The sequence below is a fragment of the Dama dama genome, chromosome 14 (genome assembly GCF_033118175.1).
Source record: "Dama dama isolate Ldn47 chromosome 14, ASM3311817v1, whole genome shotgun sequence".
Classification (NCBI taxonomy): Eukaryota; Metazoa; Chordata; class Mammalia; order Artiodactyla; family Cervidae; genus Dama; species Dama dama.
Genome location: NC_083694.1, coordinates 51,409,957 through 51,435,498, shown reverse-complemented (window position 1 = coordinate 51,435,498; position 25,542 = coordinate 51,409,957). Strand labels below are relative to the sequence as shown.

Genomic DNA, 25,542 nt, shown 5'->3' with positions numbered 1-25,542 from the left:
CCCTTGTGTCCCTGTGTATGTGTGTATGTTTGTGTGTGTATGGGTGCTGAGTTGTGCCCAAAACTTGGGACCCCATGGACTGTAGCCCACCATGCTCTTCTATCCTTGAAATTTTCCAGTCAAGAATACTGGAGCGGGTTGCCATATCTTTCTCCAGGGGTTCTTCCCAACCCAGTGATCAAACCCATGTCTCCTCTGTCTCTTACGTTGGCAGGCAGATTCTTGCCACTGAATCATCTGGGAAGCCTGAGGGGTTTTTAGTTGTGGCGTCAGAACACTGAGCTGCAGTATGTGAGATCTAGTTTCCTGACAGTGATTGAATCCAGGCTCCCTGCTTTGGGACCATGGAACAAAGAAGTTCATTTGGGAACTCAGTTGGGAACAGAGAAGTCCCAGGATAGCAAGATTTATTAAAAATTCTTGAGTATACAGTCCTGATTACAAAATTGATTTCTATTCTCTGGTCTGATCTACCAGCAGGTGGCCTAGAAAACCTGAGGCTCAGAATGTCTATCACTGGAGATGAGTCCAGTGATATGCCCATAGTCCACTCCTATGCCCTTCGACCCCCAGCCCCTCTGCACTGGCTACTGGAACAGCTTGGGTGAATCCTGATTCATTGGTGATCACATGCAATATTTAAGTCAAATTTCTGTCTCTGGATTTTGCTTTCCTCCCTATTGTGAGTAATAGAGGTAAATACAAAGGTTGAAGACTTAATGCTATTCACCAGTAGGGAGAAGATTGCAAACAAAAGAAAAAAGCATCTTGGAATTCTTGCTCAACAACTCCAGAGCCAAGCTGTCAACAAGCAATATTTCACTGGATCCTATTAAAAATACCTGGAGAAGGAAATGGCAACCCACTCCAGTACTCTTGCCTGGAAAATCCCATGGACCAAGGAGCCTAGTAGGCTACAGTCCACGGGGTCAAAAAGAGTCGGACACGACTGAGCAACTTTACTTCACTTCATGGCAAAATGTCTTGTGTGAAACATGTTTTTCTTAATTTCCATGAAACAACATTCTGCAGTCTAATAAAACTTTCATCTACTGTACATAGAAAAAAAAATTCCCATAAACTCTGTGTGCATCATTATATTCATTGTAGGGGGAACCAAAGCTCTGCCTAAGGCCCTCCCAGCCCTATATCCCCTTCCTTCTCAGAATAAACAATTGCAACCACTGAATCCTTAGCAGAGATTGGCTGCATTTTATTAGGCTGCATTTTGTTTAGACACACTGCGAGGGTTAAATTTATGTGTCAATGTCACTGTGAGATGAGATGCCCAGATCTCAGGTCAAACATTAATTCTGGGAGAATCTGTAAGGTTATTCCTGGAAGAGATTCGCATTGAAATCAGTATATAGAGTCAAGAGATCAGCCCTCACCAGTGTGGGTGGGCATCGTCTTATCCTCTGGGGCCTGAATGGAATGAGGGCTACTGCTCTCCCTCTCTTCTAGGTCATGAATACCAGGGCTTCTGGCTCATGAACCTTGAAACTACAGGACATACACAAATGGTTCCCTGGTTCCCAGGCTTTTAGCCTTGACTCAGAGCTACACCATCACTTCCCCTGCTTTTAGACCTTAAGACTGGGTCTGAATTATATCACAGCCTTTCCCAGTTCTTCAGGCAACAGATAGCAGATAGTGGGACTGCTGAGTCTCTGTAATCATGTCGGCCTCTTCTCAAACTATGTATGTGTCTATGTATCAGGTGAATCCTGAACAACACGTGGTTGAACTGCTTGGGGTCACTTAGATGAGGGTTTTTTTTTAACAGTAAATTTAGTTCTACACAATATGTAGTTGGGTTGAATCTCAGAAGGATGAACAGAGGATAGGGAGAGCTGACTAAGAGTTATATGTAACACATAACATACATTTGTGATACATTTGGATGTTCTGATGTCCAGACAAGCTATCCTTAATTTTTCTGATAGAGAGGGACTGGACTTATGATGGGAATTATGTATTCTGATATGACCAATTAACAAAAATGTATAATTCTTGAATGTGGTATTCAAATAATAGATCCATGTTAAATGTTTTTGCTAATTTAATACTTTTCTAAAAAGAATTTGCTTGTCTGGTCACAACTTGATTATATCCATAAGGACCACTACCTACCCGTGATAGGTATGGAATGGTGAGAACCAGTATCATTTATTGGTAGAATGGAAAACATCTTGCAGAAGTGGGGTCCCGTGTTTGTGGCAGTGAAGCACATAAAAAGACAAGGAACTGCAACTTATACACCAACTGATAGAAGTATGAAGAATACCCATGTCAAGGTCATGGCCTGAGTCAGTAGTGAAAGCCCTGCAAAGAGCTCTTCACTCCACTTGTTTGCCAGACACTGAGTATGTTCCCCTTTGTGTGTATTAACCCACTGAACAGCCAAAGAAATAAGCAAGGAGGTAAGAGATGTCCAAGACAGAATAAAGAAATTTCGGGAATGTAAGGTTTTGAATCATGGACAACACAGTGCTTTTTTTTTTTTAAATCACTAACTGGAAATAATTAGGACATGTAATAATATATCATGGAGAACAGCAGTTGGTTTTCAATAAGCATCTCTTTATTTTTAATTAATTTTTATTGGAGTAGGATTGCTTTATAATGTCCCATTAGTTTCTTGCTATACAACAAAGTGAATCATATCTATACATGTATCTACTCTCATTTAAAATTTTCTTCCTATTTAGGTCACCAGGAAGATATCTTTATTCTTGACCATTTCTGTACATCCATCTCCCTCAGGGATAACTGCAACATGTGGGGCTCAAGCGTGTATTCACCTAGGTTCATATTTCAGATTCTAGAAGCCCATGTCCCTGAAAGTTCCATCCCTTCCAGAGTCTACATTTCCTCCTGCGATACTGAATCCCCCCTCCACTATCGCCTTTCCTTTTCCCATTCACATTGAGAAGATGTCTGAAATCACAGCTCTCTTTTCCCTTCATGATGTCCTCATGTTCTAGATTTCAGTTTCCAAGTGCCCAGAAGAAAGCTTTTAATAGTGGCAATTCTCTAAGCAGAGGCAGTACAGCTGTATATAATGGGCTCCAGATGATAGCATATGTTCTCACCACAGCGAAGACAGGGGCTGGGACTAATCCAGATGACCCTGGGACGTCCTAAGTCTTTCAGAATCTCCAACAGCTGAGCCCGAAGCTGGGCAAGTCTCGCTTCCAGGAGAACACCCTGAGATCTGTAACTCTCCTGAGGGGCAGGATAACGCTCTTGTGTTAAGCAGGGCAGTCCAGTGGTGTGTCGCAGCAGCTTCTCCATAACAGCCATGGACAGGAAGTTCTGACACAGGCTGAAGTACCTGAGCCGGGAGCAGCGACTTAGGGCAGGCAAGATGGCCTCTAGCTGGGAGTCCTTGATCCCACACAGATCTAAGTCTAGTTCCTGGAGTGTGGCTGCAACTTTCTCCAGCAGAACGCGGAGGAGCTCAGGATTAAAGTCAGTCATGGTGATACCACTCAGATCCAGGCCCTTTAGCTGACTGATGTTTGGGCTCTGGGACAGGTGGGTCAAATCTGATTCTGTAAGCCAGCAGTTGGTTATTGACAGGTTGTCCAAGTGGGACTTCAGGCACCTGGGGAGAAACCAAACAATTAGTTCTTGGAAACTGAAGTGCCAGGTTGCATACTGGTGATAGACAAATGGCCTCTATGGAACTAACATTAGTCAGGCCAACTCTTGAGGGTCAGTACACTGATTGTCCATCTCATTGTAGGCTAAGTCCTATCACCTTCACTGTGAGACTGAGTCACCTCACAGAATCTAGAGAGCACTCTCTCCTCATCTATCAAGCAGAGTACAACATACTCTACTTCCTTATGGGGATGAATGAAGATACTGGAATGCATAAGAATATGCTATGAGGAGAGCCAGGAAGAGTCTCTTTCAAGTGTAGACATCACTTAATATTAGTGTTGGGTGATGAGATTTAAAAATAACTTCATAGAAGGCTTCCTTCAGTCCAAGTTTGGGCTCCATATGCCTCTGTCTCTGACCAAGTGAGGTCCTAGGGAGACATACATAAGGAACCAACTTATGTTGCCTTCTAGAGGGGCTCACTTATATCCCTGCATCATCTACTGACTTTCTATCACTTTTTATTATACTTTTCTCTCAATTCAGTTAACAAACAGTTCAGTTAACGTATCTGGAGCACAAAACACCATATTATAGACAGGGATACCAAGGGATCATTTCATGAAAAGTTGGGCACAATAAAGGACAGAAATGATATGGACCTAACAGAAGCAGAAGATATTAAGAAGACATGGCATGAATACACAGAAGAACTATACAAAAAAGATCTTCATGACACATGTACCCCAATGTTCATCGCAGCACTGTTTATAATAGCCAGGACATGGAAGCAACCTAGATGCCCATCAGCAAACGAATGGATAAAGAAGCTGTGGTACATATACACTATGGAATATTACTCAGCCATTAAAAAGAATTCATTTGAATCAGTTCTAATGAGATGGATGAAACTGGAGCCTATTATACAGAGTGAAGTAAGCCAGAAAGATAAAAACCAATACAGTATACTAACACATATTTATGGAATTTAGAAAGATGGTAATGATAACCCTATATGCAAAACAGAAAAAGAGACACAGATGTACAGAACAGACTTTTGGACTCTGTGGGAGAAGGCGAGGGTGGGATGTTCTGAGAGAATAGCATTGAAACAAGTGTACTATCAAGGGTGAAACAGATCACCGGCCCAGGCTGGATGCATGAGATGGGTGCTCAGGGCTGGTGCACTGGGAAGACCCAGAGGGATGGGATGGAGAGGGAGGTGGGAGGAGGGATTGGGATGGGGAACACATGTAAATCCATGGATGATTCATGTCAATGTGTGGCAAAAATCACTACAATATTGTAAAGTAATTAGCCTCCAACTAATAAAAATAAATAAAATGAACCATAAAAAAAAAGATCTTCATGACCCAGATAATCACGATTGTGTGATCACTCACCTAGAACCAGACATCCTGGAATGCAAAGTCAGGAGGGCCTTAGGAAGCATCACTATGAACAAAGCTAGTGGAGGTGATGGGATTCCAGTTGAACTATTTCAAATCCTAAAAGATGATGCTGTGAAAGTGCTGCACGTGATATGCCAGCAAATTTGGAAAACACAGCAGTGGCCACAGGACTGGAAAAGGTCAGTTTTTATTCCAATTCCAAAGAAAGGCAATGCCAAACAATGCTCAAACTACCACACAATTACCCTTGTCTCACACACCAGTGAAGTAATGCTCAAAATTCTCCAAGCTGGGCTTCAGCAATACGTGAACTGTGAACTTCCAGATGTTCAAGCTGGTTTTAGAAAAGGCAGAGGAACCAGAGATCAAATTGCCAGCATCTGCTGGATCACTGAAAAGGCAAGAGAGTTCCAGAGAAACATCTACTTCTGCTTTATTGACTATGCCAAAGCCTTTGACTGTGTGGATCACAACAAACTGGAAAATTATGAAAGAGATGGGAATACCAGACCACCTGATCTGCCTCTTGAGAAACCTGTATGCAGGTCAGGAAGCAACAGTTAGAACTGGACATGGAACAACAGACTGGTTCCAAATAGGAAAAGGAGTACATTAAGTACATATTGTCACCCTGCTTATTTAACTTATATGCAGAGTACATCATGAGAAACACTGGGCTGGAAGAAGCACAAGCTGGAATCAAGATTGCCAGGAGAAATATCAATAACCTCAGATATGCAGATGGCACCACCCTTATGGCAGAGAGTGAAGAGGAACTAAAAAGCCTCTTGATGAAAGTGAAAGAGGAGGGTGAAAAAGTTGGCTTAAAGTTCAACATTCAGAAAACCAAGATCATGGCATCCGGTCCCATCACTTCATGGCAAATAGATGGGGAAACAGTGGAAACAGTGACAGACTTTATTTTTTGGGGCTCCAAAATCACTGCAGATGGTGACTGTAGCCATGAAATTAAAAGACATTTGCTCTTTGGTCCTTGGAAGGAAAGTTATGACCAACCTAGACAGCATATTAAAAAGCCGAGACATTACTTTGCCAACAAAGCTATGGTTTTTCCAGTAGTCATGTATGGATGTGAGAGTTGGACTATAAAGAAAGCTGAGTGCTAAGAATTGATGCTCTTGAACTGTGGTGTTGGAGAAGACACTTGAAAGTCCCTTGGACTCCAAGGAGATCCAACCAGTCCATCCTAAAAGAAATCAGTACTGAATATACATTGAAAGGACTGATGTTGAAGCTGAAACTCCATTACTTTGGCCATATGATACAAAGAACTGACTCATTTGAAAAGACCCTGATGCTGGGAAATGTTGAAGGCGGGAAGAGAATGGGACGGCAGAGAATTAAATGGTTTGATGGCATCACTGACTCAATGGACATGAGTTTAAGTAAACTCCGGGAGTTGGTGATGGACACGGAGGCCTGGTGTGCTTCAGTTCATGTAGTCCCAAAGAGTCGGACATGACTGAGTGACTGAACTGATAGGGAGTTTAGAAGAGGTTCACTGAGGGCACAAACCTTGTAAACATGGAGCTTCTCTTCAGGAATGCTCTGATCTGATTAGTTTCCCCACTTCAGTGTCCTTTTTACTTACCTATTTTTATCATTTCAACATAGACACCTCCACAAAAGGAGGAAATTATAAACCCTGGGATGCAAAGAGTATGTGTCAATACTCTGCACCTCCCCAGCAGGGTGTCTCACAAGAGCCACTAGACCAGTTTAACTCTCTGCCTAGATTAGTGTGGTTATGGGATATCACAGTTAAAGAGAGTGCAACAAAGGAGACAATGCTTTTGACATTCTAGGTTTGTGTTCAATGTTACCCAGCTAGTGGTCCACTCCCACCTGAGCATCTGGTCTAGGCAGCCTTCAAGGAAGGAGGGATAGTCCAGATGGAGATCCTGGAGGTGGCCAAGCCTCAGGAACTGAGAGGTGATTTGGGCGAGGTGATCCTGCTCCTGCTCTGTGAAGGCAGACAGGTGGATGGGGGAGAGACGGAGTCTCTGCAAATTACTCATCTTTCCCAGGAGAGAGGCAAATGTGGCCAGGGTGGACAGATGCCAAATCCAATTCACTTGCACCTCCTGGATACAGTCCAGCTGCACCATGCTCAGGACCTTCACAATATTGTCCATTGGCATTGCAGAGATCTTCAGCTTCTTACAGCAGAGATGTACGGAGGCTTTTCTCTGCTCCACCCACCTAAGAAGGTAGGTGAGAAAGTTACCTAGGGTCCTTTTCTTCAGGCAAAGGTCTATAAAAATCTTCAGTGGAGCCAAGTGCTGCTTTGCCATTGAGCTCTGCTCAGCCACTGGTGCCATTCTTGAGCTTGAGCACTCATAACTGCTGGCTCCAGACCACATGCTCCAGAAGTTCTGGCCAGTATTCCGTAAATCTAGCACCTGTAGTTTGCACTTCCTAGAGGAACAAGGAAATTGATGAGGATGTATCAAAATCCACACAGAATAAAAAAACAGCCTAACAATTTGACAACATCCTGCCCACCTGTGCTGTAACTTAACATTTCTGATATCATCTGCTGCCTTGTTCACTACCCTCTCTGCCTCACTATCTCCATGCCCCTTCCCCTTTTATCCTTTCTGGTTCTCCACTTTAGTATATCAAGGCTCTTTGAGGAGGTGGGAAATGTTCTTCTAAGCTCCCATTCACTACAGGCACTCTTCAACTTCCAGAAGGTACTTCCTTTAGCAACAAGGTTTCTGTATTACCATTTTCAGAACCCTTTCCACCCACCTGTTTTCAACCCACCTATCTCCTCTGGGACATCCAAGATTTTATCAAGGTGCCTTAAACACACTCACCTGGAACGAACCTTCTGGGCCAGCAAACCATCAAGTGCTTCCAGCACTGCTTGTAAAGGCCCCATATGAGGCATGTCAATCAAGCCTCCCAGAGGCAGGCGGACAAAGGGCCAGGCTTGCACCATGGCCTTCAGGGTCTCGATGTGTCTCCCGTGGAATGCCTCCATGAAGAGGGGTGGGAAGAGCTCTGTGGGCAGATCCTCCAGAACAGAAAAGGCCAAAGCATCATCCCTCAGCAGGTGCTTTCCTGCCAGGTCCAGGAGTCTGGATGGGTTCCGGACACTCATCTTGACTCTACAAGAAAAGGAATCCTGTAGAAACTGCCAGGGCACAAGGCACCCATCTCAGGCCAAGCAGAAGCACACCTAAGACATTCTCCCACCCTTTCAGAAGAACCTACTCAGAGCCAAGGTCACTGGTCTGGCAGGGGTGGAAATGCCTCAGTCAGCCCATGTGACACTCTGGCCTCAATGGGCACAGAGCTATAACTCTTTCCTTACTGGTTTCAGAACAAACCTCTCACAAGTACCAATGAAGAAAATAGACAGTCACTAGCCTGTTTAGTAACATCCATTGCTTTGCATGATTCAGGTCCCACTAGAAAGTGGATACCAAGAAGCCCGAGAGTTCACTCCAAACTTTATTTGGGGAAGAGTTTCAAATAATCTCTTTGAGCCCTACATTAGTGAGAGTCATGTGGACTAGCACAGCCTCCAACCTGAGTTACCTCTAACATGAATATCATTGTGTTCAAAATATTTAAATTAAATTTCATGAAATAAAATTCCAAAATGGATGCTTTTCATTAAAAATACCTCCTTTGTAAAGTCATTTTAAATTGATATCAACTAAAGCACAAATCAAAATGCTTGAGATTGAGGCAAAACTACACTGCTAGGCAAAACTAAAACATGAAATGTGTTCATGTGAGAGAAACAATTTTTTGAAAGCTCTCACTGCATCCAGAGATACATGCCACCCTTCAAGACTTAATCATGGGTAAAAAAGGGTGTCCTCATGAGGACGGTAACTTACTGCTCTGGTGGGGCTGGTGGGGCGCTCAGATCTCAGATGCTGTGGAGAACCCAGTTGGTATCTCTAGAGCAGGAAGATTCTGCATCTCTTTTCCAGTGCTTCAGACTTTTAAACACCTTTCTATTCCCATCATCCCTCTGTCCCACTACTAAGCCAATCAGTAAAGGACACCTGATTAGGTTACCGAGTGCCGATTGGATCATCATATTTCTGTAGGTTAGTTGATTGAATCCGATACACATTCAGGAGACAGAGGATGATGGGATTGCTGGATAATCAAGGACCCATTCACTGATTCACAAAGACATTATTCTAGGTGATATTAAGGTAGTAAAAGACGGCTTCTCTATGGCTCAGTGGTAAAGAATCTGATGGCAATGCAGGGACATGGGTTTGACCCATGGTCGGGGAAGGCACCACAAGTCAAGTAGCAACTAAGCCCATGTACCACAACTACTGAGCCTTTGCCCTAAAGCCTGGGATGACAGAGGATGAGATGGTTGGATGGTGTCACCAACTCAATGGACATGAGTTTGAGCAAGATGTGGGAGTTGATGATGGACAGGGAAGCCTGGCATGCTGCAGCCCATGGGGTCGCAAAGAGTCGGACACGACTGAGCGCCTGAACTGAACTCAATTGAACTGGAAACTGAAAGTACTGAAACCGATGCTCTCTGGAGCCCATGCTCTACAACACAAAAGGGCACAGCAGTGAGAAGCCCATGTACCTCAACTAAAGAGTAGCCCCCACTCGCCTCAACTAGAGAAATGCTCACTCAGCAACAAACCTAGCGCAACGAAAAATAAAATATAAAATTTAAAAAAGATAGTAAAAGAGAGTGGATCAGAAGAGACAGTGTCACCTTACTGCTTTGTTTTGTTTTTTCCTCAGAAAGCTGGGCTCAGCACAACAAACTGCAGAAGAAGATTAAAACTAAGATGTGAGACAAGGATGAAGTGTGAATCCTGTGATCAAGGCTTATTTTCCAAGACTGAGAGGCAGTGGGCACTGTGGGCTCTTTGGGAACTTGGAGTCAGAGAAGAAATAAACCTGGGTCATTCCCAAATAACCTTGCCATCCAGAGGCAGCTGCTACCAGGAGAGGTTTGCTTGTTTGTTTGTTAATTTTTCTCACTGAGGACATTTTCCAGAGGGTAAATTTCCCCAACTATTTTTCAGGGTTCTTATAAGCCAAACGTAATTTTATTGGCCCCTTTCCAAGTGAATTTACATAATTACTGTTTCCTCAAACTTCAAACTTTGCTAAGTTCAACACAAATTCTGATCAAGGTAATGCCATTAGGTACAGAAATAAAGTTCTATTTTCCTTGTCAGAAATACCAGCACCTTTCCTACACTAAATACAGAAGCTCTTATTGATGTTTAACATTCTACCAATTCAGGGATGACTCCCACTTTAGGCTGCATCAGACAAAAACTCCTTTGAAGTTTAAGATCACACATAAAGGGAGACCCTTTCTGCTATCTCCAAGAATTTTCCATGCCTCTCTCCCACCCAATTTACTTGATGCCCAAACAATTCTTATATACTACTGGCCACTAAGGTGAAGACTCTTTGAAGGGTGTTCCCCTTCTTGGCCACTTTGGGGAAGATCCTTTTCACCACATTTCTGCCATGGTAAATAGCCTTTGCATAAGAAGGGGTTTAACTGGATTCTACTCAATAAATGTTTTAAAGTCCCGGCCACCAGTCCCTTTTATTAGTAACAATGATAAGCATAAACATCTCTGTTATGGAATACAAATTGAGTGAGGCACCATGTCGGCACTTTTTATGTACTACTTCAGATAACCTTCAGGGAAAACCTAAATATTACTCAGATTTTCCCCATTCTAGGCTAGTGAGCCAAGGTCACTGCTAAGTAGAGTAATCTACCCATTTCTGTCCAGAGAATAATTAGCTGATGGGATGAGAAGGACTCTTCCAAGTTGCCAGGAAACCTAAACATTGGAAAGGACTGTCTGAGAGGCTTCATTTGATGTTAGCAGAAATGTGGAATTTGAGAAGTCTAAGCTTGGGATGTTCCTATAGAATTACAGCTTCCATGAGATCCAAAAGGAGCAAGATCCAAAAGAAGCGAGAGGCTCACCTTTCATTCCCTTGCAGTTAGCACCTCCAGTCCAGAGATAAACAAAAGGGACTTTTAAGCTACTTAATACATGCTAGTGAGTGTGTGAAGAAAAGGGAAGCCTCTTATACTATTGATGGGAATGTAAATTGTTGCAGCCACTTTGGAAAACAGTATGCAGTTTCCTCCAAAAACTAATAATAGACTTGCTGTCTGGTCCAGCAATCCCCACTCCCAGGCAAATACCCAGACAAACTAATAGTAAAAAAGTTATGTGCACCCCTATATTCACAGCATCATTGTATACAATAACCAAGACATGGAAAGAACCTAAATGTCCATCGACAGAAGAATGAATAAAAAATAAGTGTGTGTGTATATATATATACGCACTCATACATACAATGGAATATTACCCAGCTATTAAAAATAATGAAACAATGTTATTTGCAGCAATGTGGATGGACCTAGAGATTACCATACTAAGTGAAGTAAATCAGAACAAGAAAGACAAATACTATACAATAACACTTATATGTGGAGTATAAAACATGACACAAATAATAGCTCAGTTGGTAAAGAATCTGCCTACAATGCAGGAGATCCCAGTTCAATTCCTGAGTCAGGAAGATCCACTGGAGAAAGCATAGGCTACCCACTCCAGTATTCTTGGGCTTTCCTTGTGGCTCAGCTGATAAAGAATCCGCACACAATGTGGGAGACCTGGGTTCAACCCCTGGTTTGGGAAGATCCCCTGGAGAAGGGAAAGGCTATCCACACCAGTATTCTGGCCTGGAGAATTTCATGGACTATATAGCCCATGGGGTCACAAAGAGTTGGACAAGACTGAGTGACCTTCAATTTCAATTTTTCACAAAACAAGTCACAAATTTAAAGAACCAGTAGACTTAAAGTTGCCGAAGGTGAGGAGTGTGAGGGAGGGAAGAATTGGGAGTTTGGGACTGGTAGATGCAAACTATTATATATAGGATGTATAAACATCAAGGTCTTACTATATTATCCTGTGATAAACATAATGGAGAAAAATATGAAATAATATATGTATATAACTGAACCACTTTGCTAGACAGTAGAAATTAAACAGAACATTGTAATTCAATTATACTTCAAAAACATTAAAAAAAATAATCTAGGGCTTCACTGGTGGTCCAGTGGTTAAGAATCCACCTTGCAATACAGGATCACGGATTTGATTCCTGGTCCAGGAAGATCTCACATAAAACTCATAGGGCAACTAAGCCCAAGAGTCACAACTGCTGAGTTTGTGCCCTAGAGCCCTTGAACTACAACTACTGAGCCCATGGGAAGCAACTACTGAAGCCTGTGCACCCTAGAGCCTGTGCTCCAAGACAAGAGAAGCCACCACAATGAGACACCTGAGCACCACAATGAAGAGTATCTCCCATTCACCCCAACCTCAGAAAGCACACACAGCAATGAAGACCCAGCACAGCCAAAATAAAAATAAATTACTTAATTAAAAAAAATAAAATTGAATTCTCTGAAGAAAATTCATGGGCTAATCTGAAGTCTACAATAGTGGTCAGTTTCCAAGTTGGTTATTATAGGACTTATGGGAATCTAGGGGAATTCTGAAGGACCTTCCTGAATGAGCAGCAATCTGTTGAGGGAATTGTGTCTAAGAAAATCAGAGACAGACATAGGTTTTAGTGGTGAAGACAAATTTTATTCAGGACTATGGCAATAGAGGAAAAGATACCCCGTCATGTAACTGGGTTTCACTCACAATTCACCAGATATGAGTAGGGATTCACAGCCAAGAAGTAGTGTGTTTCTGGGCTGGCAAATTGTTGAGAGGAGACATTAGGTTTGGGAGGGATTCTGGCTGAACCAGAATAGATTTCTTGCTAGTAGATTTCTTGGTGAAGACAGCCCAGCATGATCAGATACCAGTGGTGGGAAGTAAGCAATTTTGATCAGATTTTTCAGGGGTGATCAATTATCAATGGTAGAAATACTTAATGAACTGGCTTAGAATTCTTGCTCAAACTAGGATTTTAGAAAAGCATCCACAGACAATCCTAGAGGACGGTTCAGGAGCCTGAATATATTTTGGTCAAAAGAGGGATGTTCTCTGTTGAAAGGATTGTGTTAGGGCACTGGGTAGACTGTGCAGACACTAATGTAGTGAAGTATGTGGCCAAATTGAAAACAGACAAGTCACTGATGATGGGCAGGGAGAGAACACAGAGGTCACATGGGACTTGGAATGAAGAGTTGATCCTTTGAAAGATTTGCATGATCTGATGAATTCTTTCTTGTTCCCTATGATGTTTGCTTGGAGATGATGTTGTAGTGGACAAAGGAGCGGGAAAGAGGAGCAGGTAGAGAGCTCAATCTGTATCCTGGCTTGGATAGAGCAGTTGTGTTGGAGACCCACAGAGGTAGACAGACACAAGAGCCAGCATAGCAGTGGCAGTTTGCAGGACACTTGGATATGGCTGCAGGGGAAACAAAAAGAGGAGGATGGCCATTGGAGTGTTGACGGGTCCAATGGGGTCTTGTTCTCTATATATGATGATGAATTGCTATGAACTGAATGTTTCACCAGTTTCATCATCAATGTTTCATCAGTCTTCATCTCCTACTCCACCTCCCATACACAACCACACACACCCGACATCTTGAGCCCATATCAAGAAGCCTTAGTCCCCAATGTGATGGCATTTGAAGTTACCTTTGGAGGTAACTGGGCTTCCTGGTGGCTCAGACAGCAAAGAATCTGCCTGCGATGTGGGGGACCAGAATTCAGTCCCTGGGTCGGGGATCTTCCCGACCAGGAGATCCCCTGGAGAAGAAAATGGCAGCCCACTCCAGTATTCTTGCCTGGAGAATGCCATGGGCAGAGGAGTCTGACGGGCTATGGTCCATGGGGTCACAAAGAGTTGGACATGACTGAGTAACACTCACTCACTCGCTTAAGAGGTAACTAAGTTTTGATGAGGAGGTAGAGTTGGAGCTCCATTACAGGTTAGAGCCCTTAGAACCAGATGAAGAGACCTGAGCTCCCTGCCTCCCCACCAAATGAGGAAACTAGGAAGCTTGTTCCCTCCACCACCTGGACCTCACTGCCTCCTGATCACAGTTATCCAGGCTCCAGAATAAGAAGATATACATTTTCTTTGTTTAAGCCCCTCAGTCCATGTTATTCTGTTATAATAGGCTAAATTGACTAAGAATGGAATAGAAAGAGTGTACAGGAGTGAAAGGTCTTTGTAGGCTCATGATCATTTTCTCATGAAAAAAATTACACAGAACACATTAAGAAGTTGGTGCTGGTTGTGAAGTAATTACCCTCCAACTAATAAAAGAAAAAAGAGAGAAGTTAGTGCTGTCCATAGTGGTTTAAAGTACATGTCATATGATAAACTTTATAATGTAATCCACTACATAAAATTCCTTAGGAATATAATAGTCATTCTTTCATTCATTATTACAAGTCATGTCTTATAAATATGTATTATATTCCCAGATCCACTAAGCCTAGAAGAAATTTATGAAGTGAAAATTACATGCATCCAATTCTTGTGTAGGATTTCCCTGATGGCTCAGATGGTAAAGCATTGGCCTACAATGAGGGAGACCCAGGTGTGATCCCTGGTTTGGGAAGATCCCCTGGAGAAGGAGATGGCAACCCACTCCAGTACTCCTGCCTGGAAAGTCCCATGGATGGAGGAGCGGTGGGCTACAGCCCATGGGATCACAAAGGGTCGGACATAACTGAAGCGACTTCACTTTCACACTTGTGTAAATGAAACCCTCCTCATGGGGTTAACAGGAAGTAGTAACTAATAGATGTTCTTGGGTATGCCTCAGAACAGTAGAGAATGGAACAGCTTATTTAAAACCTTCCTCTTGGACTTCTCTGGTGGTATAGTGGATAAGAATCCCCCTGCCAATGCAGGGGACACAGCTTCAATCCCCGGTCTGGGAAGATTCCTCAAGCCAAGGGGCAATTAAGCTCCTGCACCACAATCAGTGAGCCTGTGTGCCTTGACTACTGAAGCTGTTGCCTCCTAGAGCCCACACCCTGGGTCCTCTGCTACTGAAGACAGTGCATCTAGAGCATGAAGCTACCACGGTGAGAACCCCTGCACCGCAACTAAGAGTAGCCCTGCTCACCACAACTGCAGAAAAGCCACACACAGCAGTGAAGATCCAGAGACCATTGAAGGCCCAGCACAACCAAAAATAAATACATAATTTATAAAATATAAATAAAATAATAAATACATTTAGTTTAAAATATAAATAAAAATAAAATAAAGATCTTTTGTATCTTGCCTTCAGCTGTCAAACTTCTTTTCATTGTACCTGCAATTTGCATATGCTGATAACTTCCCATACCTCAAACAAAAACCCTTTAAACCCCTCCCTATAGATATCAACTCTGAGAAATGGGTCATTATAGTAATGGTAATTTATTTTTTTCAGGTCATGGATCTAGTGTTGTCCAGTTCAAATGAGTCAAGACCATCCACCATTCAATTAAGCCTGTACCTGTGCACAGTGGATGACCATTCAATAGGAGAGAGCCAAAACCTTCATCCGCAGATCATGCTAGTCACCTCATCTGAACATGTATCCTATGAAGTAGCATGTAACTCAGAGAAGCCCGCAAAGAGCAGCAATTGTCACACCTTTTTCCTGCCTTCACTCACCTTTCCCTGATCTTCCAATCTTCTTATACTTTTCTCTGATAAATATCCCTGCTCCCTTGACTTTGAAATGATAGATCTCAAAATTGTTCTCCTGTCTCCTCTCTTGTCTACCTTGTAAATGAAACTTCTCCCTCCTGCAAACCTCTGAATTTTGATATTTGGCTTGCTGATGGCCAGGCAGAAGAAACTGGTTCAGTAACAGAATATTGTAAATCATACTTGTGAGCGTCTTAGATCAGCATGCTGAGTTGTACAGGGGTGATCATTATGGTGAAAGCATCAGTGATTACAAAGTTCAGGGAATTTTTATGATATTTCCACTCAACCCTGTATTATATTGAACATTTTCTATTATCTGATTGTTATCCATGATCAGTGATGAAAATAAAACTATCACCATTTTTGAAAATCAAGAGCCAACCTACAGTGAATTGAAGAAGTAAAGAGACAGAGATTAAGAAGCATCCATTGAAAAAGGAATTAAAATTTCATTTTTTAGATTCCATGTATAAGTGAGAACATATAGTATTTATCTTTCTGTGATATATTTCACTTAGCATAATACACTCAAAATCCATCACTTTTGTGGAATACTGTAGGATACCCTTCTTTTCATTGCATAATCATATATATATATATATATATATATACACACACACACACACTATATGTAGAGTCCAACTGCATGACATTTTGCAAAAGGCAAACTCAGAACAGTGAAATAATCAGATTTTTTTTATTACAGAGGTGGAGGAAAGATAAATAGGCAGAGCAAATACTTTGTGTGATCCTACAATCTGTTGTAGAATACACTTGACAAAATTCTTAGAACGCACAACACCAAGATGGAGCCTCAATATAAACTGTCTACTTTGGGTGATAATGATAGGTCAATGTAGGTTCACCATTTATAACAAAGATTCCAATCCAGTGGGGAATGTTGATAACTGGGCAGGTGATGCATGTGCTGGGAGCAGGATTTAAAGGGAAACTCCCTTACCTTATATTGAGTTTTATTTTGAACACAAAACTCTACAATTTAAAGTTTACTTTAAAACCTATGATCAATTACTATTGATGTATGGCAATAACTATCACAATATTGCAAAGTAATTATCCTTCAATTAAAATTAAATTATAAAAGAAAAATGGACAATTTTAATATAGCTCTGAAATAGTATTATTCTAAATATTTTTTAAAGAAAAAACTCTTCTCTTTGAATGATCTTTAAAACCAGTTTTAAAGATACTTTTCTTTTGAGATTCCAAACCAAGTTGAACATTTTTCAAAAATATCCACATACACTCTTTAAAACTTTCTTTATAATTTGTAAACACAGTTTATACCTTTTATATTTATATAGATCACAGCACAACTATTTATACTAAACAAGCATTTATTTGTTGTTGAAGCAATTTCTGACTCTTTGCCACCCCATGAACTGCAGCATGCTAGGCTTCCCTGCCAATCACTATCTCCATGAGTTTGCTCAAACTCATATCCATTGAGTCAGTGTTGCCATTCAATCATCTCATCCTCTGTTGCCCCTTTCTCCTCTTTCCCTAAATCTTTCCCAGCATCAGGGTCTTTTCCAATGAGTCATCGCTTTACATCAGATGGCCAAAGTATTGGAGCTACAGCTTCAGCATTAGTCCTTCCAATGAACATTCAGTGTTGATTTCCTTTAGGATTGACTAGTTTGATCTCCTTGCAGTCCAAGGGACTCTTAAGAGTCTTCTCCAGCACCACAGTTCAAAGGCATCAATTTTTTGGTGTTTAGCCTTTTTTATGGTCCAACTCTCACATCCTTACATGACTATTGGAAAAACCATAGTTATGACTATATGGACGTTTGTGAGCAAACTGATGTCTCTGCTTTTTAATATGTTAATTAGATTTGTCATTGCTTTTCTTCCAAGGAGCAAGCATCTTTTAATTTCATGGCTGCAGTCACCAACCACAGTGATTTTGAAGCACAAGCAAATAAAGTCTGTCACTGTTTCCACTTTTTCCCCATCTATTTGCCATGAAGTGTTGGGATCAGATGCCATGATCTTAGTTTTTTGAATGTTGAGTTTTAAACCAGCTTTTCACTCTCTTCTTTTACCCTTATCAAGAGCCTCTTCAGTTCCTCTTCACTTTCTGCATTAAAGTAGTATCATCTGCATGTCTGAGGTTGTTGATATTTCTCCTGCAATCTTGATTCCTGCTTGTAATTTATCCAGCCCGGCATTTCGCATGATGTATTCTGCATAAAAGTTAAATAAGCGGGTGACAGTATACAGCCTTGACATACACCTTTCTCAATTTTGAGCCAGTCCATTGTTCTATGTCCAATTCTAATTGTTGCTTCTTGACCTGCATACATGTTTCTCAGGAAGCAGGTAAGGGGGTTTGGTATTCCCGTCTCTTTAAGAATTCTCCACAGTTTGTTTTGATCCACACAGTCAAAGGCCTTAGCATAGTCAATGAAGCAATTTTTTCCTGGAATTCCCTTGCTCTTTTTATGATCCAACGAATGTTGGCAATTTGATCTCTTATTCCTCTGCCTTTTCCTCTGCCTTTCCTAAATCCAGATTTTACATCTGCAAGTTCTTGGTTCATGTACTGTTGAAGCCTAGCTTGAAGGATTTTGAGCATAATATTCCTAGCAAGTGAAATAAGTGCAATTGTACAGTAATTTGAACAATTTTTGGCATTGTCTTTCTTTGGGATTGGAATGTAAACCGACCTTTTCCAGTCCTATAGCCCCTGCTGAGTTATCCAAATTTGCTGGTGATAGATGAAAGCTTACACCTTGTTTTGGGATCCTGGACGAGCCCCCAAGATGGTTGGGGCTGTGAACTGTGAACGATGTGGGGATTCTTGGCCTCAAGAGGAGAGGATTTCGATCTGGGGCCAGAGACAAGGCTTGACCACTGGGAGCTTTTGTGTAACAAAGTTTTATTAAAGTATAAGAAAGATAGAGAAAACTTCTGACATAGACATCAGAAGGGGGTGGGCAAGTACCCCCTTGCCAGTTTTTACCAAGGCATCTCACACTCCTTAGCAAGCTGTTGATCGTAGAGAAAAGAAACAACTCAAGGCTGAGAGAGTTGCACTAGGTGCAGCTCTCTCCCACAACATACACATCTGCACAAGGGGAGTCCTCTCCGGAGGAGGTGTCTATGGGGGAGAGATATTGTGTAAGTCTTGAAGGAAAACAGGCTTCCAAACAAGATACATAGTTTTATTAACATAGCTTAAGATAAACATTTCCTGTGAGTAGGATGTATTACTTGTTTGGGCAGTTCACAGCTCAAGTTTGGAAAAAAGTTACTTTCAGGCAGAACCGATTAAGGTCATAGCAACACAGAATTAAAGGAGCCTCCTATGTGGCTAAAGCTGGAGCAAAGGAATGTAGAAAAAAAGTATCGGATGCTTGCCCTTTTGTCTCCTCCTGAGGCCTGGGGACCTCTGGCCTCCCTAGGGAGACCTGCCTAGCTATTAACCCTTTCATTCCATATTGAGGCAGCACTTTAACTGCATCATCTTTTTACGATTTGAAATAGCTCAGCTGGAGTTCCATCACCTCCACTACCTTTGATCATAGTAATGATTCTTGAGGCCCACTTGACTTCACACTCCAGGATGTCTGACTCTACGCAAATGACCACACCATTGTGGTTTTCTGATAATTAAGACTTCTCTTTTGTATAGTTCTTCTGTGTATTCTTGCCATCTCTTCTTAATCTCTTCTGTTTCTGTTAGGTTCTTGCCATTTCTGTCTTTTATTTTGCACATCTTTGCATGAAATATTCCTTGGTATCTCTAATTTTCTTGAAGAGATGTCTAGTCTTTCCCATTCTATTGTTTTCCTCTATTGCTTTGCATTGTTCACTTAAGAAGTCTTTCTTATCTTGCCTTGGTATTCTCTGGAAATCTGAATCTTCTAGGTTGGTAAATGTCCAATATGTTACTGGGGAAGAGCAGAGAAACAGTTTCATAAAGAATGAAGAGGGTAGGCTAAAGCAGAGAAGTCACTCAGTTGTTGATATGTCTGGTGGTGAAATTAAGTTCAGTGTTGTAAAGATCAACCTGGAATGTTAGGCCCGGGAATCAAGGCAAATTGGATGTGGTAGTGGAAGGAGGTGGCAAGAGTGAACATTGACACTTTAGGAATAAGTGAACTAAAACGGACAGGAATAGGTGAATTCAATTTGATGACCACTTACGTTACAGTTGATGTTACAGATGGTTGACACTACAGACCAGCTCATTACACTTGTTGTTTAGTTGGCAAGCCGTGTCTGACTGTTTGTGACCCCATGGACTGTAGCCTGCCAGCCTCCTCTGTCCATGGGATTTCCTAGGCAAGAACAGTGGAGTGGGTTGCCATTCTCTGCTCCAAGAGATTGTCCTGATGCTAGGACTGAAACTGTGTCTGCTGCAATGGCAGGCGGATGTTTACGATTGAGTCACCAGGGGAGTCATCTGGTTTGATCTCCCAGCAGTAGCCTAAGAGTCTTGAGGCTCAGTATGTCCATCACTAGAGAGGAGTGGAATCTTTCCTATGACCTCCCACTGCTTGTCCTTGTGTTGGCTGCTAAAGCAGCTTGGGTGAATTCTGATTTATTGGTGTCCTCATTTAAATGCTGAGTCCTTTCTTCTTTCCTTCTTGTTGAAGGAATAGAGGGTAATCATGAGGAATGAAGAATCCTGGGGCTAGTAGAGGGAAAGAAGGAAAGGACTCATTTACGGAGCTCCTCCTGCATGCCAGGTCCAGTGCCAAGGTCTCAACATGCATCATCTCATCGATTCTATAGGAACTCCATTTGCTGTGTTTTCATTATTACCTCCACTTAATGGACAAGTGGTGCCTCTTGCCTAAGATCTCCCCAGCCCAAGGTCCACTCCATCAACAGAGCCAAAAACAAAAACAACAACAACAAAAAACAGCCCCCAGAATCCTCAGCAACAAGCCTTCATTTGAGTGCCCTTTTTTTACGGTCTCTGTGTTGGTTAATTGTATGTGGCATTGATTCTAGCTGTTTCTGAGATGGTATTTCTGAAAGAGATGAGCATTTGAATCCATCAACTGAGTGAAGACATCTGCCTTCACTAATGTGTGTGGACTTCATCCAATTCCTGGGGGCCTGAATGGAACGAGACAGCATCTTCTCTCCCTCTTTCTCTTTTTGCCCATGAACATAGCAGCTTCTGGCTTTTGAGACATGAGATGCTAGGACTTACACGAGTGGTCCCCTGGGTCTCAGGCCTTTAGCCTTGAGTTACATCATCAGCTCCCCCAGTTTTCAGCCCTAACCCTTGGCCTGAGTAATAAACCTGGATTTGCTTGTTCTCTCACTTGCAGATAGCAGACTGTGGGACTCCATCTCTTAATGGTGTGAACCCCTTCCCCTAATATACAGAAGAATCTTGACCATCGTGCCTTTGAACTGCTCAGATCCACTTATTTGTGGATATTTTACTATAGTAAATGTAACACTACATCATCTGCAGTCTCTTGAATCTGAGGATGTGGAACTGAGGGTAGGGAGAGTTGACTATCAGGGATAAGATGTATACAAGAAGTGTTTCTTTCATATAGGCTGATAAGTTGATGATAAAACATGTTGTGTTAGTCTTCCCTATTTGGGAGAGATAATAGGTGTTATAGGAATAGTGTCCATCTCTCAATGACATGACCTACCCCACAAAAGGATACAATTTATTTTTCTTTAATTAATTAATTAGTTTTTACTTTTGGTTGAGTTGGGTTTTTGTTGCTGTGCCTAGTTTTCTCTGGTTGTGGTGAGTGGGGGCTACTGTTCATTTGGGTGCATGGACCTGTGGCTTGTCTTGTTGAGCAGCACATGCTCTGGGTGCGTGAGACTCAGTATTTATAGCATGCCCTCTCAGTAGTTGGGGCCTGAGGGCCCTAGCGCTCACAGGCTTCAGTAGTTGAGGTATGTGAGCTCGGTAGTTGAGGCTCACAGGCTCTGGAGCACAGGCTCAGTAGTTGTGGCCCATGGACTTAGTTGCTCCAGCACATGTGGACCAGTCCCTTTTCCCCTGCATTGGCAAGCAGATTCATACCACTGGACGACCAGGGAAGTCCAGGATATAATTTCTTAATGTGGTTTAGAAATACTAAAACCATGATATATGCCTGTGTGATTTTAGTATTTGATCAAAGGACATTGTATGTCTTTACTGGTCACACTAGTTTAATTCAAGAAGGACCACTCACACTCATGAAAAGCATGGGTTGATGAGGACAAGGGATTCTGGCTCATCTGCAGTGTGGATGATGCTTTCCAGAACTGAGGGCCTTGACTTGCATAGTGAGGCCCTTTCCTAGCACAGAAAGACCAGGAACTGAGACCTATGAACCCACCAGGAGAACATGAGAACTGCTCGTGTCCAGGGCCACGGCCTGAGCCAGCAGTGATGATCCTGCCAAGAACTCTTCACTCCAGTGGCTCATTGGCCTCTGAGTAGTTCCCACTTAATTGTGTGTATCAATCCACTGAATAGCCACAGAAGTAAGTAAAGAGATAAAAGATGCTCATGATGGAATAGAGAACTAGTGGGAATAGTAGGGTTTCAGATCATAGACAATTTGGTGTGTTGCCTTCCATCAGTCACTGGAGATTTCTGAGGTGGAAACAGAGAACAGAATAATATATCATGAAGGGCATGAGTCCATGTACACTGAAAGTTTCTTTATTTCTGACCATTATTTTACAATCATCCCCTCAGGGACAATGAAAATATGTGCATCCAAAATTTCTCTCCAGAAAATGAGATTCATTTTTCTGATGCTATAAACCCATCATTCTGAAAGTCCCATCACCTCCCAGACTCTACATTTCCCACTGCAATCCTGCACCCTCACTGGATCACCCTTCCTTTTCCCATTCACATTGAGCTGACGTTTGAAACCATAGCTCTGTTTTCACTTCATGATGTGCCCATGTCCTAGATTTCAGTTTCCAAGTGCCAAGAAGAAAACTTCTGATAGAGGCAACCACCTAGGCAGGGTTAGTACAGCTGTATATAATGGGCTCCATGTGAGTGCATATGTCATCACCACAGTGAGGACAGGGGCTGAATGTAAGCCAGACAGTCCTGGGCTGGCCTAAGTCTCTCAGAATCTCCAACAGCTCAGCCTGAAGCTGGGGAAGCCTGCCATCCAGGGGAACACCCTGAGGGCTGTAACTCTCCTGAGGGGCAGGATACCACTCCTGACTTAAACAGGAAAGCCCAGCGGTTTGTCGTAGCATCTTCTCCATGACGGCCATGGAGAGGAGGTTCCCACACAGGCTGAAGGACCTGAGCTGGGAGCAGCGGCTCAGGGCCGGCAGGATGGCCTCAAACTGGGAGTTCCTGATCCCACACTGGTCTAAGTACAGTTCCTGGAGGGTGGCTGCAACTTTCTCCAGCAGAACTTGAAGCAGCTCAGGATTAAAGTCCGTTAGGGTGACACCATTCAGTTCCAGGCTTTTTAGTTGACAGATGTTTGGACACTGGGACAGGTGGGTCAAGTCTGATTCCATAAGCTGGCAGTTAGTTATTGAGAGGTTGTCCAGGGTGGTCGTCAGGCACCTGGGGAGAAACCAAGAAATTAGTTCTTAAAACTAATGTATACATGTGATAGACAAATGGTTTTTACAGGGCTAATGTTAAGTCTGACCCTCTGATGAGGGTCAATACATTGATTGCCCAGCATCACTCTAGGCTAATTTTGTCCACTTCACTATGTGTCTGAGTCAATTCATAGAACACTGAACGGTCTCTCCCTCATTTATCAAGCAGACTACAACATACTCTACTTCCTTATGAGGATGAATGAATATAATGGAATGCCCTAGAATGTGCTCAGAGGACAACTGGACACAGATTTTTAGTACTAGGTGATCAGACAGAAAATGGTTTCAGCTAAGGCTTCCTTCAGTGCAAAGTTGGGCTTCAGAGGCCAATACCTCTGGCCACCTGAAGCTTTAGGGAGATATGCATAAAGAAGCAACTCATACAAGATCCTACAACATCAAATGTGATGCCTGTCTAGAGGGGCTTACAGCTCTGCTAATTTTTCTACCACTTTATACTATCCTTTTCTCTCAGCTCAATTAACATCATCTCCAGAATCATACTTTTCCCTTATTCTAATTAACTTATCTGGAGCAGAAGATAAAAATCTTTTACAGACAGGGTATTTAAGACAGACTCATTTTGATTAGTAATCTGGTGAGCATAGAGCTTCTCTTCAGAATTGGTCTGGTCTGCTGTGGTTTCCCCACTTCCGTGCCCTCTTTATTTCCTATATTTTAAGTGATTTGAACATACACACCTCTGCTGAAGGTAGAAACCATAATCCCTTCAGTGCTAGATTAACCATTCCCGTCAATAAATTGTATCTCCACAGTGGAGTGTCTCTTTCAAGAACCATTACACCAATTTAGCCTCAAATTGATTTGTGTGGTTACAGGATATTACACTTCAGGAGAGAGTGCATTTGATATTCTAATGCTATGTTCAATGTTACCCAGCCAGTGGTCCCCACTCACCTGAGCATCTGGTCCAGGCGGCCTTCAAGGAAGGAGGGAGACTCCAAATGGAGATCCCGGAGGTGGCCCAGCCTCAGGAACTGGGAGGTAATTTGAACAGCAAGATCGTGCTCCTGCTTCCTGAAGGCAGATACTTGGATGGGGAAGAGACGGAGCCTCTGCAAATTACTCATGTGGCCCAGGAAAGGAGCAAATGTAGCCAGGGTGGACAGATTCCATGTGCAACTCACTTGCACCTCCTGGATACAATCCAGCTGCACCATGCTCAGGACCTTCACAATATTGTCCATTGGCATTGCAGAGATCTTCAGCTTCTTACAACACAGGTGGATGGAAGCTTTTCTTTGCTCCACCCACCTAAGGAGGTAGGTGGGGAAGTTGTCCAAGGTCCTTTTTTTCAAGGAAAGGTCTATAAAAACCTTCAGTGGAGCCACATGCTGCTTTGTCACTGACCTGGGCTCAGGCACTGGTGCTCTTCCTGAGCTTGTGCACCTGTGAGCACTGGCTCCAGACCACATGCTCCAGAAGTTATGACCAGTGTCCCGCAAATCTAGCACCCGCAGTTTGCATCTCCTATTGAGAAAAAGGAGATTGGTGGGGATGCATTAAAATCCACCCAGAATGAAACATCAGCTTGAAAATTTGAAAACAGACACCCTACTGTGCTGTAACTTCAGATTCCTGACATCACTTGCTGCCATGCCTTCTTCCCTCTCTGACTCACTTTCCTCCATCTCCCTTTTCCCTCCCTTCCTTTCTGGCTCTCCACTTCTAGTAACTTTTAGCATCACTGTAAGGAGGTGTGGCATGTTTTTTAGGCTCTTTTTATTTTTGTAGGTACACCTACACTTCCCAAACTTGTTTCCCTTGGTGAGGCAAGGCCTCTAGGCTTCTACATTGCCTTCTTCAGATCCCTCTGGTCCATCTCTTTTCACCCAGTTTTCCTCACCCCAGGTATTTCCTCTGAGACACCCAGGATTTTACCAGGTTACCTGAATCAGACTCACCTGGAGCAAACCTTCTGAATAAGCAGGACATCAAGGGCTTCCAGCACTGCTTGTAGGGGCCCCACATGAGGCAGATCAATGAGACCCCCCAGAGGCAGGCGGACAAAGGGCCAGGCTTGCACCATGGCCTTCAGAATGTTAGTGTGTCTCCCATTGAAGGCCTCTGTGAAGAGGGGTGGGAAGAGTTCCACAGGCAGCTGTTCCAGAGCAGAAAAGGCCAAGTCATCATCCCTCAGCAGGTGCATTCCCGCCAGGTCCAGGAGGCTGGGTGGGGTCCGTACACTCAT

The 25,542-nt window shown here is 42.7% G+C and overlaps 2 protein-coding genes across 2 annotated transcripts; both read right to left on the bottom strand.

The window, feature by feature from the left end:
* Nucleotides 1–3,036: 3,036 nt before the first annotated feature.
* Nucleotides 3,037–8,154, bottom strand: LOC133068873 (PRAME family member 8-like). Its single transcript, XM_061159804.1, has 3 exons — nt 7,868–8,154; nt 6,891–7,463; nt 3,037–3,610 (listed from the first exon to the last, which is right to left on the bottom strand). The coding sequence occupies exons 1-3, from the start codon at nt 8,152–8,154 to the stop codon at nt 3,037–3,039; spliced, it is 1,434 nt and encodes a 477-aa protein (XP_061015787.1).
* A 14,558-nt stretch (nt 8,155–22,712) lies between these two features.
* LOC133068872 (PRAME family member 8-like) lies at nt 22,713–25,542 on the bottom strand. Its single transcript, XM_061159803.1, has 3 exons — nt 25,256–25,542; nt 24,249–24,821; nt 22,713–23,286 (listed from the first exon to the last, which is right to left on the bottom strand). The coding sequence occupies exons 1-3, from the start codon at nt 25,540–25,542 to the stop codon at nt 22,713–22,715; spliced, it is 1,434 nt and encodes a 477-aa protein (XP_061015786.1).